Source organism: Oryzias melastigma, linkage group LG2 (assembly GCF_002922805.2).
Source record: "Oryzias melastigma strain HK-1 linkage group LG2, ASM292280v2, whole genome shotgun sequence".
NCBI lineage: Eukaryota > Metazoa > Chordata > Actinopteri > Beloniformes > Adrianichthyidae > Oryzias > Oryzias melastigma.
In genome coordinates this window covers 16155972-16176910 of record NC_050513.1, presented here as the reverse complement: position 1 = coordinate 16176910, position 20939 = coordinate 16155972, and the positions used below count along the sequence as shown (strand labels likewise).

The following is a 20939-nucleotide window of genomic DNA, read 5'->3' as shown; positions in this document are numbered from 1 at the left end:
TGATTGATTTATTTTATTTTGAACTTCCTGTCACATTCTCCCACCACAGCTAAAGAAGCTGCGTTCGCTGCTCCTGGCCGGCGCCGCCGAGTTCGACGGGTTTTTGCAGCAGTTACGGCTGATGGAGGCGGCGTTCAAGCTGTCGGCCAAAGACCTGAGGTCGCAGGTGGTGAGGGAGGCCTGCATCACTCTGGGGTGAGGCGAGCAGAAGAACCACGTGGTTTAGGATTTAAATTAGGAATGTTTGTTTGTTACTGTAGATTTGAGGGCAAAATGATTTCAGAATCTTCTTGAAAAACTGCTTAAAAGTGTATTGAATTAAATTAAATTAAACTTAATAACATAAAATAAAATTAATTGAAATAAAAATACAATAAAACTAAAATAAAAATATAATAAAATAACACAGCATAGAATAGAATTGAATTAAAATGAATTCAAATTAAAATAAAATAAAATAAAATAAAATAGAATAGAATTATTAAAATTAAAGTAAATTAGATTAAATTAAATTAAAATGAATTAAAATAAAATAAAACGAATTGAAGTTAAAATAGAATAGAATAGAATTAAAGTAAAGTAAATTGAATTAAAATAAAGTAATATGAATTGAAAATAAAATAGAATAGAATAGAATTAAAGTAAATTAAATTAAATTAAAATAAAATTCATTGAAGTTAAAATAAAATAAAATAAAATAAAATAGAATGAAATTAAAGTAAAGTAAATTGAATTAAAATAAAATAAAATAAAATTTGAATCACAATTACAATTAATGAATGAATTAAATTATTAAATATGGGGTTAAATTATTTTTTACACAAAGTTAAATAACATATTTATGAAAGATCAATAAATAATATTGAAAAAATGTTTTTTTAAACCAATTTCTTCTCATAGACTTAAATTAAGTTTTTTCCCAAAACACTTTTTCTCAAAGTAGTTGGTGAATTTGCCAAAAATTACAAAAAAAATTGCCCTAAAAATTTGTTAAAATTAGACATTATTCATTTTTTGAACTTAAATAATGAACTGCCCTTACAGATAAAAAGAGAAATGAGGCAAAAAGTTAATGCACAGAAATTTTCTTAGTTTTCATCTAAAAAAAAAAAAACAGTAGAATTAAGTTTTTTCTATGCTACGTTTACGTTGACACTCTAGTAGTTCTTTTTCCTACAGAAGTTACTGCTTGTGAATGCATCACACTGCTTGGACTCAGTTTAATCTCAGATTTATTGATCGCTGATTACAATAAAATTATCACTTTTTGTGATTAAACCAGGTGTTAACTAACCTTTTGTTTACTAATTCATAGAAGATTACAGTTTTTATCCTTTTAATAAAGATTTGTTTTTTTCCAAAATGGTAAATTTTTTCCTGTATTCTAGTAATATGTAGGAATCCATATATTTCATTTTGGCCTTAAATTTTAACATCAATTTACTTCATCTTTTTGAATAGGAGAAACTTGAGGAATATCTTCTTTTTCTGTCCCTATCTTCTTCTTCTTCTTTCTAACGGCTCCATTTTCGTCCCGTAGTCACCTGTCTTCAGTTCTCGGCGGACGCTTCGACCACGCGGCCGAGGCCATCATGCCCACCCTCCTTAACCTGGTTCCCAACAGTGCCAAAGTCATGGCCACGTCCGGCGTGGCCGTAATCCGCCTCATCCTCCGAGTAAGCCCGATTGTGCTCTGTTTTCGTCTCGAGTCTTTGACTGAGAAGAGCCACTGAGGTGTAATAAGAGGATTTCAAGTGTAGAATAAGCTTTATGTTTGGAGAAGACGTGGAGGTTTAATGTCAAGCAGAGATGAAGAGCAAGGCAAAAAAGCTGCTTATTTCTTCTTTTATTTTGAAAAAATCCGAAAAGTTTAATTGTGGGAAATGTTAAATAAGTATTGTTGAAACATCTGAATGAGCTCAGCTATTGGTTTTAGCGGCACTGCTTTTTTCTTGTAATACCAAGAGGCTTTTATTTTGAAGGAACCAAAAAAGTCTAATGAGCTTAGCTACTATTTGTTAGCAGCACTCCTATTTTTCTTCTTATACAGAGAAGAAAACTTTTTTCTATGTTGAAAAAAATAAAAAAAACATATATCTAATTGTTGGAAATGTTAAATATGTATTGATAAAATATTTAAATGAGCTCAGCTACTAACTTTTTGAGACACTCCTTTTTTTTCTTCTAATACAGAGAGACTTTTATTTTGAAAAAAAATCAAATAGTTGAAAATATTAAATATTTAATGATGAAATATCTAAATATTTAATAATTAATATGCTCAATAAATAGAAGCTTTTATTTTGAAAAAACAATAAACCCACATTGTTGGAGATGTTGAATATTTATTGAGGAAACATCTGAATGAGCTCAGGTATTAGTTTTAACGAGGCTGCTTTTTTCTTTGAATGAAAAAAGGCTTTTATTTTGAAAAAATCCAAATCGTCTTTATTTTTGTAAATGCTAAATATTAATTCATGAAACATCTAAATGAACTTAGCTAATGGCTTTTAGCGGCGTTGCTTTTTCTTCTGTTAAAGAGAGGCTTTTATTTGGAAAAAATCAAGAATGTCTCTGTGGAAAATGTTAAACAGTTGTTGATAAAACGTCAAAATTAGCTCAGTGGTGGCTTTTAGTGGCACTGCTTTTTTCTTTGAATATGGAGAGGCTTTTATTTTGAAAAAAAGAAGAACATCTCAGTTGTAAGTGTTAAATATTTATTGATGAAATACCTAAATAAGGTAAGCTAGTGACTTTTAGCGGCACTGCTTTTTTCTTCTAATAAAAAAGGCTTTTATTTTGAAAAAAAGTCAAACACTCTGAAGTAAATGTAAAATATGTATTGATGAAACGTCTAAATGAGCTCAACTAGTGACTTTTAGTGGTACTGCTTTTTTCTTCTAATAAAAAAGGCTTTTATTTTGAAAAAAGTCAAACACTCTGAAGATAATGAAACATCTAAATCAGCTCAACTAGTAACTTTTAGTGGTACTGCTTTTTTCTTCTAATAAAAAAGGCTTTTATTTTGAAAAAAGTCAAACACTGAAGATGATGAAACGTCTAAATCAGCTCAACTAGTAACTTTTAGTGGTACTGCTTCTTTCTTCTGATAGAGAGAGGCTTTTATTTTGAAAGAGCCAAAAAAGTCTTGTTGTTGGAAATATTAAATACTTATTGATGACACATCTAAGTGAGCTCAGCCAGTGGCTTTTAGCAGCGTTGTTTTTTACCTTTAATAAAGAGAGGCTTTTATTTTGAAAAAAAAGTGTAACTGTTGGAAATTTTAAAAATGGATTGATAAAACATCTGAAGGAGCTGAGCTAGTAACTTTTAGAAGCGGTGTTTTTTTCTTCTGATAAAGATAGGGTTTTATTTTGGAAAAAGTATCTTTTTTACAAAGGAAATTTATATATATATTAAGCAGCACTGCTTTTTCCTTCTTATAAAGAGAGGCTTTTATTTTGAAATATAATATAATTTTTTTTTTTTTTTTTTGACAAAGGAAATTAATATATGTATTGATAAAACATCTAAATGAGCTCAGCTAGTAGCTTTTAGCGGCGCTGCTTCATCATGACACCGTTAAGTTGAGCTTCTGATGATGATGATGATGATGCTGTCGTTTCCAGCACACGCACTTCCCCCGTCTCATCCCCATCATCACCAGCAACTGTACTTCCAAATCTGTGGCTGTGAGGAGGTGAGAGCATCACTTCGTATCCTTCACTTCCGTTAATTGTTCTTCTTTCAAGTAAAAATGAGTTTAGAAGCTGATATCTGTGTGTCGTGTTGCGTTCAGGCGCTGCTTCGAGTTTGTGGACCTGCTGCTGCACGAGTGGCAGACGAGCAGCTTGGAGAGGTGAGGCTCTTCCGTCCGTCGATGATCTCTTCCTGCCGCTTTGGGAGGAAACGTGACTCCAGGTCAAGCTCGTCACCCCCCCTCCTCTCCCTGGCGTTTCCATGGCGACAGCAGCCGGTCCAAAGGGCTCTTTGTGTTTCTGCATCGATGCTCCGTGCAGCCGCCAGGGAGAAACCCGACCTCAACCCCCCCAACCGACCCCTAGAGTCAGGAGAGCTGTCTGTCATCGATCAATCGCTCAGCGTCTGTTTATCACCAAATCACAGCTGAAGGGGGGAAAAAAAGCGCTTTTCTTTTAACTTTAATTCATAAAACTGATCAAATATCATCATCTGAGCGCACTAAGAATGCAGAACCGGACCCGTTTGTGTTTTGTCGTCGGTCCGAGGTTGTGTTTCCCCTCCGTCATCGTCTCGTCTTCCTGCAGACACGTGACGGTTCTCATGGAAACCATCAAGAAAGGGATCCACGATGCCGACGCAGAAGCTCGCTCTGTGGCCAGGAAGTAAGTCGCACCCAACCCCCCCAAGTTCATATAAAATGATCCCCACACTTATCACTATGAACTTATCAGACTTTCACAATAATGGTTTTATGAACTGATTTTTAGGTGTAGTTAAACAAAGAAATATTTGTTTTTGATTACAAAGAAGTTGGGCAATGTAATGAGATTACTAACACTTTCTACTCAGCTGCACCTACTGTAGTGTATAAAAACATAAACATTTTAGACTTAAATTAGACAAAAAATTTAGATCATTAAACACAACCTCCATTTTTTCCCCCGTTTTATTTCTAATCTAATTCTGAAGGAAGTTTTATTGTGAAAATCTTCTTGTTTCTCACCATCAAATTAGACTCACTTTTGATGTGTGTGGAAAATCCATCCGCTAGCTTCTTAAAAAGTAAATTGAAACAAAAAATAATTTAAAAAAATTGATCCAGTGAGGAAATGGAATAAGAGCCCTCACCTTCAAAATAAAAGACATCTGCATTCAACAGACAAAAACCAGTAGTCTGTACTCCAAATATGGGTTTATTGTGACAGTATTGACTATAGTAAAAACTAGATGTATAGCCTTACCTGTGATAACGCTAGTGTGAATGCTTTTTACTAAAAGTAGTCGCTGAAGATGCTGAAGCTTTTGCTGAAAATGGTTTACTTTATTTTCCGAAGGGATTTGCTGAAATGCAAAAGCTATTTGCAAAATATTAAATTTGACTTGAAATTTCATCAATGAACCATGAAAGAGTGCTGGAGTTGACCTAAATATCTGAAAAATGTGTTGTAAAATTGCTTAAAAATCCCTAATACATGCCAATTTTTCAAAAATATTTAGTGTGTTGCTTAAATATAAGCTAAACTCCAAATTAGCCCAAAAAAGCTAGCTTGTTGCTTAAATACTAGCTAAACTCAAAAATAGCCTGAAATTCTTCACTAAACTAATTAGCCAAAAATGTTAGCCTATTAATAAAATAGAAGACAAACTTTAAATTAGACTATAAAAATCCCAGTAGATATCAAATTAGCCCAAAATGTTATCATGTTGCTAAAATATTAGCTAAACTCCAAATTAGCAGTAAAAACCTCAGCAGACACCAAATTAGCAAAAAAGCTAGCACATTGCTTAAATACTAGCTAAACTCCAAAATAACCTAAAATTCCTCAGTTAGCTAAATTAGTAAAAAACGTCAGCTTGTTAATGAAATAGAAGCTAAACTCTAAATTAGCGTACAAATTCCTCGGTAGATATCAAATTAGCCCAAAACGTTATCATGTTGCTAAAATATTAGCTAAATTCTAAATTAGCCCAATAGACCTCAGTAGATGTCAAGTTAGCCAAAAAAGCTAGCATATTGCTTAAATACTAGCTAAACTCCAAAATAACCTAAAATTCCTCAGTAAACTAAATTAGCCAAAAACATTAGCATATGTTGCTAAAATAGAAGCTAAACTCTAAATTAGCTTATAAATTCCTCGGTAGATATCAAATTAGCCCAAAACGTTAGCATGTTGCTAAAATATTAGCTAATCTCCAAATTAGCAGTATTAGATTTAGTAGATGCCAAATTAGCAAAAAAAAAAAGCTAGCACATTGCTTTAATACTAACTTACTAGCAAAACTCCAAAATAACCTAAAATTCTTTAGTAAAAACTTTGGTCAAAAACGTTAGCATTTTGCTAAAAAAAACAAAAATAGGCTAAACTCTAAATTAGTCCATAAAAACCTCTGTAGATATAAGATTTGCCTAAAACATTAGCATGTTGCTAAAGTATTAGCTAAACTCCAAATTAGCCCAATAAACCTTAGTAGATGTCAAGTTAGCCAAAAAAGCTAGCGTATTGCTTAAATACTAGCTAAACTCCAAAATAACCTAAAATTCCCCAGGAAACTAAATTAGCCAAAAACATTAGCATGTTGCTAAAATAGAAGCTAAATTCCAAATTAGCTTAAAAACCCCAGTAGATAACAAACTACCCAAAAACGTTAGCATGTTGCTAAAATATTAGCTAAATTCCAAATTAGCTCAATAAACCTCAGTAGTTGCCAAGTTAGCGAGTTAGCAAGTTAGAGAAATAATAGTACAATAGGACAGCTGTAATCCTGACGGGTGGTTTCATGTCTTCTTCTGTGGTTCCAGGTGTTACTGGGGTTTTCACGCCCACTTCAGCAGGGAGGCGGAGCAGCTGTTCCAGGCTCTGGAGTCGTCCTATCAGAAAGCTCTGCAGGCTCACCTGAGGAGCGGAGACAGCCTGATGTCTCTGCCGGCTTCTGACCGCTCCTCCTCCTCGTCTCAGGAGAGCCTCAAGTGAGACTCTTGAACGGATCACCGTCGACTTGGACGGTTTTGTTCTATACGTGATCCAGTTTGATTGATTATTAAGTTGGATCCCAGCTGATCCCAGTCAATTCTGATTATCTTTTGATCTATTTTTAAAGCGCTCCCAGTGGTCTTTTTATTATGATTATTCTGTTTTTACCCACAAACCTTTGTTGTTTTTTAGGAGATAGTTCATTAGAAACTCACCTTAGAAATGTGAGCGGAATGAAGCAACCCCGCCCCTCTTCCCCTTCCCATTACAGAGCTTGTGGCGTATTTTCTATGCCACAAATACGATCTTTTTTCAAACGCCACTTTCTCCTGATCAACAATAATTTGAATTTGATTTGCAATTCCTCTAAAAAAATGCATCTTAATGGTAAAAGCAAATCAAGATTTTAAGCATTTTTAAGCTTTTTTTTTATCAGAGGCCACAAATACCCCGTTTTAAATACAGATATACCTTTAGGTTTTAGAAAACGTAAAGTCATAGCTGTTCAAACACTCATTAAATCACCACTAGGTGACCCAAAAATACGGTAGTTTTAGAGATTGGACCTTAAATGCCTTAGCGCTTCACTGCAGCCTAATTTTTGGGAATTTAATTAGATTTTTTCTGTTCTAAAAATAAACAAGTTTAAGCAGTAAAACTTCAAGTAGGATCCCTTTAGAAGAAAGAGGCACTTTACTCATAGTTTTAGGGACTCGTCGTTCATTTAATTTATTTATTTCTGTCATTTAAAGTTTTTAAATGTTATTTAAATAGGTTAGTCAGGATTAAAAAGCTATTTCTATAACTTTTTAGGGCTGTTTAAAAAAAAATGAGTTAAGGTTTTTTTAACTTTTAAAAGCATTTTGTCGCTTTTAAAATATTTTTGTGGCTTTTAAAAACTTTTAATAACTGATAACTTTACTAATGTCCAAAAAGTTTCACCTGATTTTGCAGCTTCTTGTAGGAACCGTTTAGAAGAAACCGGCACTTGACTAGTGGTTTTGAGGAATCATGGGTAATCTCTTGGTCTCATTTGTATTGCTTTTAGTTATTTAAATCACTTCAACAGCTTTTTAGTACTTTTTCAAATATTTTTAAGAGACATTTTTAAAACGTAAGATATTAAATTTAAATAAAAATTTATTTTGGAAATTTTTTGGTAGCTTTTAATTGCTTTTTTGCAATTAAAAACATTCATAACCTTTTATAAGCTTTCAAAAACCAAAAGTTTGATTAGATCCAGCAGCTTTTAAAGCTTCTAATATGTTCTGTTTAAATGAAACCACACCAACCTGAAACCCTCCACAGAAAGCAAACAAATGTTTCTTTTCTGCTCACAGTCGCCCCCTGTCTGTGAAGAACAGCGTTGGAAGCAGCAGATGTGAGTGCACACACAGAGGATTTTCTCTCTGAAATTCATGAACAAATGGAGTTGCCGTGGCAACAGGAAGTTTGAAGACCTCCTGGCAGAAGTTTAGTTTAGGACAGAATTCCTCCTCATTCTCAGTGTTCCTCCTGTCCCACAGCCAAAGCCGTCCCCTCCACCAGGAAGCCCGCCGTGGCCACGTCTCCGGGCTCGCTCCACCGCTCTCGCAGCGACGTGGACGTCAACGCCGCGGCCTCCGCCAACGCCCGCACCAGGATGAGCGCCGTCTCCTCGGCCGTGCCGTCGTCCCCCTTCAGCTCGGCCTCGGCGCTTCCTCCTGGATCGTACGCTTCGCTTGGTAAGCCCGCCGCCGTTCTCTGACAGAAGAACCGACAGACCTGCACCGCGGTTTCCACAGACCCGCCCCCATTCCCTCCAAAACAAACTCCCGTTGCTGATTGTGACCCTGTTGTTTCTCCGCTGACGCTTAGACGCTTCGCGGTCTGTTCACACAGACGGTAAGACGGCTGCTTCCCTCCTGACTGTAGTGATGGTCTGTTTCTGTCCCCGCCCCCGCATGGTTCACCGTTTCCTGTTGGCGTCCACAGCCGGGGAGCTGCTGGTTCCAAACCCGAGCCTCCAAACGGATACATGTAGATTTGTTTGTCCGTCAGCCTCATCTCTCACGTTGAAGTTGTTTTTTGGCGTTCTGGACTCTTCTGCATGTTTCTGGATCTGTCAGCCTCTGGATGTTGTGGAGTTTCTAGGATTCATGATTAAGATGTTTCATCCTGTTCTGGATCGTGGATCGCAGGCGGATCAGACCGGAGCCGAGCTCCACAGCAGTAACAGCTTTTATCTCCCTGTTCCGGTTAAGGTCGAGTCCGAACGAGGAGGACGAGCTCCGGAAACGGCCCTACGGTGACGGACAGCCGCGGCCGCAGCCGGGGGAAGGTCGTCTCTCAGTCTCAGCGTGAGTGATCCCAGAAGAACGTTTTTTCTTATAAAAAGACGACAAAAAAGCAGACATTTCTGAGACTGCTATCTCATTATCATGATCAAAACTTACCCTAAATCACGGGTGTTGAACTGAATCACACAAGGGGCCAAAATCCAAAACACACCTTAGGTCCCGGGCCGAACAGGATTAAGTCAGGGGATACGAAGCGTGCATTATGAGAAATTAACCCACGACGCGGAGGCCTGAAGTCCCTGACCGACAGCTGAAAAAAAGTTTATTTACTGTTGAGTTACCTTTCAAAACCCATCTGGATATAAGTTGGTTAAGTTGTCTGCCCTGTAGTTCCTAATCAGTCCACTAGGGGCAGTAGGAGGGCTTTTCCTGCTCATTCCAAAATGGCTGCTTCCATAAAATCTTTTGGCGGGAACAAGTTTAGCTAACTTTCAAAGCTTTGTGTCAAGAATATCTCAACTATTATTATTTATTGTTTAAACAACTACTTACTTCATTTAAAAAATGCTGAATTTGTTGATAATTAAGTCTTTTTAATAAATGTACACCATGTTAAGAATGTGTGGATCAAATTTGACACAGTGGGTAAATAAGGTACTTTTCTTTTAATATCTCATTAAAAATGGCAATGGTTTCATTAGAAGGTTTAAAAACCTTTTATATAAAAAAAAAACTGATATCGTTCATTCCTACAAAAGTAGAAACAGGGTTTGTGACTTGCTGGACAAAAATTGCCGTCATCTGTCCTCTAAATTCGTTAATTTCCTTTCGGGGCCATGTAGTTGCTGGAGCCTATCCCTGCTAATGTTGGGTGAAAGTGGGGTACACTGCCCAAAAAGGCCGTCAGTCCGTCGTAGGGCCACACACACTCCGGTTTACGCCGAGGGGCAATTTAGAGACATCAATTACCCTTTTTTGGGGTTTGGGATTCAAACCAGGACCGTGAGGCAGGAGTGCTGACCACTACACCACTGTGCAACCCAACAAAATTTATATTTAAAAAAAACATTTTTTTAAAGTCTGTCTTTGTAAGCGTTTTTTCTAGTTATCAAAGTAAGGACATGTATTTTGGATGATGTCATCCTCAGTGAGAGTATTTCATGTGCGAGGCACGGCGGTGTGAGTTTACTGATATGGGCTTACGTTCTTGTGTTTTTCAGCCGGCAGCCGATCCGGTTCTCCGGGGAGACTCCTCACCTCCACCTACGGCAGAATTCCCAGGCCCACCATGGGCGCCCCCTCCCCCCAAACCCCCACCAGCAGCAGCTACAGTGACAAAAACCGTCCTCGAGGTCACCGGAGTCAGGGATGCAGCCGGGACAGTAGCCCCACCAGAACGGGCGCAGGTGAGTCCAGCGGTCAGACCTTATTGTGAAAACATAGACAGTTTTCAGATTTATTGGGAGTTAAATTAGACAGTAAAGTTGTCATGGAAACCCCACATCAGATACATACAAATAAAAATAGTCATAAAAAGCACTTCTTCATTGTAACACATTGTGTGTATTTAAGCTGCCTCTAGTGTGAACAACTCGTGAAACTCAAAAAGTGGGTTGACTGTATATGAGAACTGGACCAAGTTAGTGTGACGTCATCCATAGAAAACAACGACGAGATGAAGTCGATCCGGTCGCCATTTTTACACATACAGATGCTGCCGTGTTAGAACTAGAAATCATCAGTAAACATTGATTAGTCCAAGTCGGTCTGAGTCGTTGTTTCTATGGCAACCCCTCAGCTTGTTGGAAGGCCAAGCCCCTACCACTTGAAACTGGGCTATACCAGATCTGTCAAATGCTGCAGCTTTTATTGAGGCATCTGATTGGTCAGCTTAAAGCTGGGATAACGTGCACCACAACAAAAATATTGTGAAAAAAATAAGGAATATCAAAAAAAAGGTATCAGATCAAGAATGGTTATACTCGAAATAACTGTTTATCTCTCTATAGAAGTCTGGGATTTCTTGGATCCAGTGGGTAATTCCTGTTAAGTAACAGAGGGGGAGGGGTAACTTAGTCCAGTTCTCATATACAGTCAATGGTCTCAGTACAAGGATGGATGAGTGTGATTGGTATGTGGGAGTACGGTGACGATGTAAACAAGAAAACAAAGCAAAAGTATTATTTTATTGTTACTGCCACTGTTTTTGATGATATAGGAGTGTGTTGTTAGTGTTTGAACAGCTTAAATAAGATCAGAAGATTTCTTCTGTTTTCACTTTTGTCATTTAGATGTTGGAACAAATGACAGAAACAAATAAAATAGTAGAGGAGCTCAGCTGTTAGACTACGATCACATATCTCTAATCCAACAGCTCAGCGACCTAAATGCAAGTTTTTTTTAGCAAATTCAGCAGGTGACAGAAAAAGTTAAAATTTTATGGCAACGAGACGACTTTTCTCCTTAAGTTGACATCAGTCAGTGGCTATCTGGGCACATTTCGAGGTCGCGCGGTGGCAGTGACGCCTTACAAAATCGGGCGACAGCTGTGTGGCCACGTGGCGGATCGCCGGCCGGCGGCAGCTCTGACTCAGAAAATGCAGTTTTTTCTCTGTGAATCAGCTGATCAGAACCGCCAAAATGCCGTTTTTAGAGTGTCACAGAGAAAAAAATGGCAAAAAGAGGGAAAAAGATAAAAAGCTTAAAATGATATTTTGGTTGCGGCCGACTCCGCCATGGGGGAGGGACTTCCAGCTATTCATTTTCAGGCGCCGTATTTTTTCTCTGTAGCCAGATTCTCTTGAAAAAAATCAAGCGGCAGCACCAAATACATTCCCTATTGACAGTATTTGTGGCAGTAATATTAGTAATTACTAGGGCTGCCACGATTAGTCGACTAATCGACTATTAAAATTGTCGATGACCGATTTAATAATTGATTAGTCATTAATTTATATTATATGGATTTAGTGTAGTAAAGTTGAAAGTTATAATGGCATTCTGCTAGCTTTTTTTTGACTATTTTGGCATCTACTAAGGTTTTTAGGCTGTTTTGGAGTTTAGCTAATATTTCAGCTACATGCTAGCTGTTTTGGCTAATTTAGTTTTTTTTTTTTCTATTTTTTAGGCTGTTTGGATTTTAGCTAAAATGTTTGCATAATTCTAGCTGTTTTGGCTTTCTTAGGCTTTTTTTGTTTTGTTTTTTAGGTTATTTTGGAATTTTGCTAATATTTCAGCTACATGCTAGCTATTTTGTCTAAGTCAGCATTTTTTCAGGCTAATTTAGAGCGTAACTAATATTTCAGCTGTATGCAAGCTATTTTGGTTAATTTGGGCTTTTTTTGTTTTTTAGATTATTTTGGAGTTTAGCATATATTTCAGTTTACATGCTAGGTGTTTTGGCTAACTTAAGCTTTTTTTTTAAGTTTTTTAGGCTGTTTAGGAGTTTAGCTAATATTTCAGCTACATGCTAGCTATTTTGTCTAATTTAGCATTTTTTTCAGGTTTTTTTCTTAGGCTAATTTGGAGTTTAGTGAATATGTCAGCTTTATGCTAGCTGTGTTGGCTAATTTAGGCTTTTTGTTTGCTTTTTAGGCTGTTTTGGAGTTAAGCTAATATTTCAGCTACATGCTAGCTGTTTTGGCTAATTTAGTTTTTTTCTATTTTTTTAGGCTGTTTGGAATGTAGCTAAAATTTTAGCATAATTCTAGCTGTTTTGGCTAACTTCGGCTTTTTTAAAAAATGTTTAGGCTAATTCGGCATTTGAATAATATTTTAGCTGGCTATCAGGTTCAGCGTTTTTACCTATTAGCTTCAGCGATTTCAGCTATCAATTTCAGCATCTTCAACGGCCACATTCAGGTTACAGCATTCACACAGGTAATATCTAGTTTTTAGTTAGTTTAAATCTAACGATAGTTAAGGTGTGTGCTTTAGGTCCACTTTATGCCTGACCCGATAGTCGACTAATAGGAAAAATTAATCAGTGATTAGTCGACTATTAAAATAATCGTTTGTGGCAGCACTAGTATTTACTATCATTTACCTTCAGGGGTCAACACAGTTAGCTTTCACTGTTCCACACAGATGATTTAGTCAGAGTTTTACGCTGGGCGAAATAATATAATTAATTATAAATAATTAGGAATTAGCATTAAACGTGCTCAAGGAGGAATCTCATTGTAGACACTGGGAATTGAACCCTGATTTCCCATGTGCTTTTGACCAACTGAGTTATCCAAATCTACCTATAAAAACATAGAAACAAAGAGTTTTAGAGCAAAACGAAAGTTGAGGTTTGAAAAATGTAAAGAATTCGTTTTACTATTAGATGACTTGATGACTCCCGAGCACATCCTTGGATCTACATGAAGAAGTGTTGACTTGCATGCTTCTCACACTAAACCTTCCTCCTCCTCCTCATCGTCACTCTGAGCTCCAGCGAACAGAAAACATTTTAACTTCTCTGCTCATTGACGTCTCTGCAGAGCTGCAGGTCTGTCAGTCTGTCTGTGTGCTGCCGGCTAAACTCTCCCCCTGCACTACTGTCTGTCTGTCTGTCTGTCTGTCTGTCTGTCCCTCCGCTGGCCCGTCCAGCCCGGAGTCGCATCCCTCGCCCCAGCATGAGTCAGGGCTGCAGCCGCGAAACCAGTCGCGAGAGCAGCCGCGACACCAGCCCCGCCAGGGGTTTCTCCCCCCTGGGTGAGTACAGCTAACCCACCCCTCCCCCGCATCTGTCCTCAAAGGGAGTGGAGGTTTTGGGTTTGATGGTGGTGCTGCTGGTGGTGGTTGGTCGGGTTGTTCTTCTGCATGCATCTGCTCCGTCTGTCTGTCTGTCTCTTTAACCCTCAGGAAGTTTTTACATTCAAACTCTTCTCTAGTTATGATGTCAACTCTCGCGTCCCCTCCCTCCCCTCCCCCGCCTTCCCGCAGTGAGCCGCCGCCACTCCCGCTCCACCAGCGCGCTGTCCTCCGCAGAGAGCTGCTCAGGTGAAAGCAGAAGTCCACCTGCGGCTCTGGTTTTGGTTTTATGATTTGACGCCCTCATTTGCCCCGCCCCCCGTCCTGTCCCTGTGTGCTACACCTGTGCACAGGCAGGGGGCGACATCGAGCATCATTGTGCACCGCAAAGAACGGTCTGTTATTTTATCATAAACTACGACGGAGGATTAGGACCAGTTTGTAAATAACATTTTTTAAAAGTTCTTTTAAACGACGACTTTAAAGTCATAAATTTACAAGAATAAAGTGGATTTTTATGATTTTAAAAGTCAAAGGGTAAGGGTTGTAAAGTCATAAATGTATTTTTTTAAATATCATAACTTTATTAGAAAAACGTTTTATTTGTTAAATTTCGAGAATTAAGTTGTGTATCTACGACTTTAAAAGTCATAGACTAAATTTAAGACTTTTTTTCTTGTAGATGTTAGTGTTTAAAGTCTTAAATGTATTACTTTAAATATCGTAACTTTATTAGAAAAAAGTCTTATTTGTTAAAGAACGAGAATGAAGTCGTGTATTTACGACTTTTAAAGTCATAGACTAAATTTAAGACTTTTTTTTCTCGTAGATGTTAGTGTTTAAAGTCGTAAATGTATATCTTTAAAAGTTATAAATTTATGAGTAACTGTTGAACTACAAAAATAATTTGTAGTTTTACAATTTTAAAAGTCATAGGTTAAATGTGCGACTTTTTTTGTAAATATACATGTTTTAAAGTCGTGAACGTATTACTTTAAATGTCGTAAATTTATACGAAAAAATCATAAATGAAAGTAATATGTTTACTACTTTAAAATGTATAATCTAAATGTATACGTTTTTTTTTCTCGAAAATGTATGTGTTTTAATATTGTATATGTGTTACTTTAAATTTCATTTGTTTACGACTTTAAAATACGTAGATTTACAAGAAAAAAAGACATAAATTAACACAAAAAAAATTGCAACAAAAAAACAACAATCAATTAGAAAAAAAACACCAAAGTCAGTCAAAGATGAAAGTCGAGGAGCTTTTTGTGAAACTTTATTTCCTGAATAGGTTTCAAAGACGTTCCGAACCTTTTGGTGGCTCAAAAGGACATTTTTACTAGCATAAGAAAATTATTATGCTAAAAACCAGACTTCTTTAGACGAAAGCATCACAAAGATTTGGAGGAGATTTTGTGTTTCGTGGAGTAAGGCTTGGCGATAAAACCATATTTATCGCGATAGAACTGTATCTCTATGTTAAACAAGTCTATCGCGATAAACTTTTATTTTGAAGTTCTCTAAATTAACACTCGCCAGTTTCAAGCATTTTCTCCTCTTAAAAAGTAAAAATTAGAGAGTTCGTCGCTACATGTATAAACGTTTGCATTGACTTAATCTGTTTATTAGCTCGTCTTTTGATGGATTTCTTTTGTCCTTTTCTTCTTTATCGTAATCAAACGAGATGAGACTCAACACTCCACCGTCACTTCACTTCTGAATCCAGTCAGAACTGGAGGATAAAGCAGCTTCACTTCGAGCATCAACAGATTAATGAAAGGTTTTATTTGGAGACAGCTCTAATTGATGAGTTTAAACTATGAAAGGAAATGAAAATTTAAACCTAAATTACCTGCTGATGATTACTTAATTATCTTATGAGAAAAGAGCATCCAAATTGAATAAATATCGTTATTTAATTTATATCGTGATATATATCGTTATCGCCTGATATGAGAAAAAAAATTCTATGTCGCTCAGCTCTTACTTACACTTTAATCCTACTTTTATACTAATTTTGTGGTCTTAATTCTGTGAATTTACAGCTTTAACTTTTTTTGGTGGCCCTAATACTCCGCCGTAATAAACACTTTTTTTTTGCTCGTCTCTTAAACTTTTGTTGGACTTTTTTACGTGGGTTTGCAGCTTTCTCCTTTTGATTTGCGGTTCTGCTTTGAACTTTGTGTCTGTTTTGGTTGGGTTCTGATCACTAAACCAAGACCCAAACGGCTTCACTTCATGCGCTTCTTTTGGGGTTCTTTTTGGTTCTGGCATCACCACATTTTTTTACAGCTCGTTCTGCTCCTTCGTAGACCGGCTGTCCCATCAGGCTCGGATCTCCGCCTCCGTCAACGCGATGAGGATCCTGAACACCGGCACGGAGGTGGAGGCCGCCGTCGCTGACGCTCTGGTGAGTATCTGAGAGGAGGCGATGGATGAGCGGGTTGTTGGCATCAGCTCGGCAGTAACCTCCATGTCTGAACTTCACTTGCAGCTCCTAGGAGACTCCAGGAGTAAGGTACAGACGGGTCGCTGCATGCAGATCTAACCTCAGAATGTGACTTTGAAACCGCCACCGCATGCTCCACCCCTCCTCCCGTCCGCGTCTCTGAAACTCTCCTGTTCCCGTTCAACGCAGAGGCGCCCGGCGCGGCGGCGCTTCGAGTCCCCCGGCATGTACTCGGACGACGACGCCAACAGCGACGCCTCCAGCGCCTGCTCGGAGCGCTCTTACAGCTCGCGCAACGGCGGCGCGACGCCGCACTACATGCGGCAGATGGAGGACGTGGCCGAGGTGCTGAACCACTGCGCCAGCGCCAACTGGTCCGAGAGGAAGGAGGGCCTGCTGGGCCTGCAGAACCTGCTCAAGAGCCAGAGGATGCTCAGGTGGGCCGGGTTTTGTTCTTCTTCGGGGAAGCGCGCTGCGATCGTCATCTCTGAGACGCTGCGTCTGTGTGCAGCCGCGTGGAGCTGAAGCGCCTGTGCGAGATCTTCACCAGGATGTTTGCAGACCCTCACAGCAAGGTGAGGCTGACTGAAGTTCCTTCTTAACTGATGATGGAGGACATATATATGAAAAAAATTAAGCTTATTATGTATTTTTGTATTCAAATCGTTGTGAGTCAGGAGCAGAAAATAGAAAATACTCAGATGCATCCATTTCCAGACGAATAGATCCATGTACGTCTTTGTTTTCCTCGTCCGAGCTGGTTGCCAGGAAACTTTTTCTGAAGATGGAATGTTGGAGAGCTTTTACCCAGATTTTTAAAGAAAAAAAGAAAGAGTTTTTTTACTCACTAACTGCATGTCTGTGACCTTCCGTTCCCATGGAGATGAAGTCAGAGCTCGGGCTGGTTTTGAAGTTGCTGAATGTAGGTGTAGACAAACGTCTGCCATCCATCCATTCTCCGAACCCATACAAACTCGCATTCACAAATTTTATAGTAATTAATTAACTTGTGAAGCATGTTTTTGGACGGTGGAGAAAACCCACGCAAATTTGGAAATTTGGATTTGCATTCATGACCTTCTTTTTTTTATATTTTAAATTTGAATTATGTGTTTTTTTTGGCAAACATATAAAAAGAACCTAGCATATATATATATATATATATATATATATATATATATATATATATATATTACATTTGATAAAACTCAAATAACTTAATTTTCAAAATAAAAGACGCTCTGTGCCAAACATATTCATTTCAGTGCAGCTCTGGGCATCTAGTAACAATGTTGTGCAGCAGAAGATAATATGTCCTTTTAGCTCATAAATGATCAAATCTTTTACCAAAATTTAGCTTGTATATAAAATCTGTTCATTCTGGAGGTTGAGCAGACATCTTCAGGTTTACAGGTTTATAAAATCCTACATAGTTTATCATCTATGTGCACCTCAGACATCAGTTTATACATTTAACTAATCTAAATTAAAAAAAATGCAAATTCAGTGATCCTTACTTAAAAAAAAATGCAATTTTATCTTTCTTGTATTTAATTATTGTTCTTTTTCCATTTTTGTCCTCAGCAGTCTTACACTGCTGGGTTTTGTTATTTTAGTTTGTAATGGACCTTGGTAGTCTTAGTTTGTGGGCTTTGTTTATTTGTTTTCTTTAGGAAGTTTTGGTTTTGGACTCAGGCGGTCAACATTTCTCCATGATGTATTTTATGTTTGAACAAGGAGCCACCATGGAGATAAAACAGCCACATTTGGCAGGTTGCAGACCCCTGAGATAGGACCTGTAAACCCTATTACTGTTAGGAGAGAGTGCTAACCACTGCACCATCATGCAACATTTAGCTGCCATCTAAAACGATTTAGTGTCTAACAAAACTATTAACGAAAAGACCGAAACAAAGCTATGATAATACAAAAACAATCAGCATTTCTACAAAGCAGGATTTAAGCTCCAAAACTTCAAATAAATAAACGGAAAGTATTCAAATATATTTTCTTGGCTCCAGCAATGTTAGGTTGAGAATCTTAGGGTCTGTAATCTCAACACAAGCTACCATGTAAACTGAGAGCTCTCAGAAACAGGAAAGGAGAATTAATTCCTGCCGCTCTGCAGAAACTACGTCCTAGAAAACTGCATAATCATGGGATGTAGTGAGACTTTAAAGCAGCTCTTTGAATAATCTGTGCTAATTCTCGTCTGGACTAACCGAGTGTTTCTTGTTGCATGCCTCCCGTTGCTGCGGACTCTAACAAACCTCAGAGAGTAAGTGTTTCCTCCGCCCGCCCGTGACGGCAGTGTCCGCGCGCGCCGCCCGTCTCACGGCTTCCTCTCCGCGCTGCAGGTCTTCAGCATGTTCCTGGAGACGCTGGTGGACTTCATCGTCCTGCACCGGGACGACCTGCAGGACTGGCTCTTCGTCCTGCTCACCCAGCTGTTGAAGAAGATGGGGGCCGACCTGCTGGGGTCGGTCCAGGCTAAAGTCCAGAAGGCGCTGGACATCACCAGGTCAGCTGCCGGGTCCGTCTAAAGCTCAGGTTCTGCTACCAGAACGTGTCGGGTCACGGTGGTTGTGTCTCCTCAGAGAGTCCTTCCCGTACGAGCAGCAGTTCAACATCCTGATGCGCTTCATCGTCGACCAGACTCAGACGCCCAACCTGAAGGTCAAGGTGGCCATCCTGCGCTACATCGAGGCCCTGGCCCGCCAGATGGACCCGGCCGACTTCGTCAACTCCAGCGAGACCCGCCTCGCCGTGTCCCGCATCATCACCTGGACCACCGAGCCCAAGAGCTCCGACGTTCGTAAGGTAGCGGCGCCTCCCGCCTCCCGTCGCCGTCTGGGTTCTGATCTGACGTCCCGCTTAAACTCTCCCTCCGCCTGAAACCCCAGACCCTGCAAAGCTGGGCTGGCGAGGAGCCGGCAGGCCGAGCCGGCACGGTGGCCTCCCTACCCGGGGAGGGCAACCTGGAGGAGAGGTGCAAGCAGGTACCCCGCCCCCGTCCCGCCAGCATGAGCCGCAAGCGGAGTAGAGCTCCTGTGTGGAAACTAACGGCTCTCTAACCTCCGCCCCAATCCGTTCTCCTGCTGATTAACCCGATTCAGCTCTGGAACTAACGGAGACGCTTCTTTTACAGCATGACTCTGACAAATCCCGGACGCTCTCGTTTCTGTGATCAAAGCAGCATGTTCCCCCGATTCCTCTCCATACCTTTGACGCTCAGTGTTTGTTTTCTTTAGTCTCTTCATGAAATGCCTCTCAGGTTTCCTCTTTAGCTTCAGCAAGATTGTAGCTCAAGACAAAGCTTGTGCACAAATCAAAACACTTTCCACCTTTTGGATTTTCCAAAATCCACCAACATCTTTATGGCCATGATTAGTATTAAAGTTTGTTATTATTGGTAATCCAATACATTTATTTCCTTTGATTTAAATCAGTGAACATTTAATTTTGTTTAATTTAATTTAATCAAGTGGGAGCTTCCAATGAAAAGTCTGTAAATTTGTTTAAATGCGCATCTTGAGTACTCTCTTGTGTTTTTTTAGACCATTTTTAAGACCATTTTTGGGCTTTATGTACAAAACAAAATTCACCAATATTTATGAAACATGAGTTATTTTTGTGAACTCGTTTCATACCAGGAAGTAAAACAACTCGAGACATCGCCTTTCACTCACCCATTTCATGACATCATCCCAGAACCGTCCTTGTCAGCGTGTCACCCACGAAAAAAAACAACCCGTTTAAAAAAATTACTGATGTACATGCAGTGCAGCTCTGGCGTGTATGCCCAAAATTTGGCACAGACAGAATGGTGATGGCTAATGGGGTTATTTTGCAGAGAATTCCGGTAAAGAAATGCAGACACCACCACCAGATGAACATTTCAGGAAATAGTCTGCTCCCGTTTTCTACTAGGAAATATCCTGCTCCATTTTTCTACCAGAAAATAGTCTGCTCAGTTTCTCCACTGGGAAATAGTGTGCTCCCGTTGTCCACTAGAAAATAGTCAGGTCCCCTTTTCTACCAGGAAACAGTCTGCTCCTTTACACCACCAGAAAATATCCTGCTCCCTTTTTCTACCAGAAAATAGTCTGCTCAGTTTCTCCCCCGGGAAATAGTCTGCTCCCGTCGTCCACTAGGAAATAGTCAGGTCCCTTTTCTACCAAGAAATAGTCTGCTCCCTTTTTTTAGCAGGAAATAGTCTTCTCCCTTTTTCCACCGGGAAGTATTCTGCTCCCCTTTTCTAACAGCAAATAGTCTGCTCCTTCTTTCTGCCAAAAAACGATCTTCTCCTGTTCTCCACCGGGAAATAGTCTGCTCTCGTCATCCACCAGGAAATAGTCAGGTCCCTTTTTCTACCAAGAAATGGTCTTCTCCCTTTCTTCACTAGGAAATAGTCTGCTCCTTTACTCAACCAGGAAATTGTCTTTTCCCTTTCTCTATCAGGAAATAGTCTGCTCCCTTACTGCACCAGAAAATAGTCTGCATCCTTTCTCCACCAGGAAATAGTCTGATCACTTTCTCCACCGGGAAATAGTCTGCTCCCGTCATCCACCAGGAAATAGTCAGGTCCCTTTTTCTACCAAGAAATGTCCTTTTCCCTTTCTTCACTAGGAAATAGCCTGCTTCTTTACTCAACCAGGAAATAGTCTTCTCCCTTTCTCCACCAGAAAATAGTTTTCTCAGTTTCTCCACTGGGAAATAGTCTGCTCCCGCCGTCAACCGGGAAATAGTCAGGTCTCTTTTTCTACCAAGAAATGGTCTTCTCCCTTT

The 20939-nt window shown here is 39.1% G+C and overlaps 1 protein-coding gene across 15 annotated transcripts in view; it reads left to right on the top strand.

The window, feature by feature from the left end:
• LOC112156732 (CLIP-associating protein 1-A) overlaps positions 1 to 20939 on the top strand; it is a 49795-nt gene that overhangs the window by 19938 nt on the left and 8918 nt on the right. For 4 of the 15 annotated variants that reach the window (XM_024289038.2, XM_024289042.2, XM_036214555.1 and 1 more), the window contains 21 exons: positions 50 to 195; positions 1541 to 1676; positions 3630 to 3700; positions 3800 to 3859; positions 4287 to 4364; positions 6503 to 6670; positions 8015 to 8055; positions 8201 to 8398; positions 8532 to 8558; positions 8918 to 9013; positions 10174 to 10359; positions 13550 to 13654; positions 13886 to 13942; positions 16015 to 16112; positions 16197 to 16220; positions 16341 to 16588; positions 16663 to 16726; positions 17973 to 17975; positions 18509 to 18672; positions 18749 to 18971; positions 19055 to 19150. In XM_024289038.2, coding sequence (XP_024144806.1) covers positions 50 to 195; positions 1541 to 1676; positions 3630 to 3700; positions 3800 to 3859; positions 4287 to 4364; positions 6503 to 6670; positions 8015 to 8055; positions 8201 to 8398; positions 8532 to 8558; positions 8918 to 9013; positions 10174 to 10359; positions 13550 to 13654; positions 13886 to 13942; positions 16015 to 16112; positions 16197 to 16220; positions 16341 to 16588; positions 16663 to 16726; positions 17973 to 17975; positions 18509 to 18672; positions 18749 to 18971; positions 19055 to 19150 — 2289 coding nt within the window. The remainder of the gene's footprint in view (positions 1 to 49; positions 196 to 1540; positions 1677 to 3629; positions 3701 to 3799; positions 3860 to 4286; positions 4365 to 6502; positions 6671 to 8014; positions 8056 to 8200; positions 8399 to 8531; positions 8559 to 8917; positions 9014 to 10173; positions 10360 to 13549; positions 13655 to 13885; positions 13943 to 16014; positions 16113 to 16196; positions 16221 to 16340; positions 16589 to 16662; positions 16727 to 17972; positions 17976 to 18508; positions 18673 to 18748; positions 18972 to 19054; positions 19151 to 20939) is intronic. The other 11 variants (XM_024289041.2, XM_024289045.2, XM_024289049.2 and 8 more) reach the window with 9 other exon arrangements.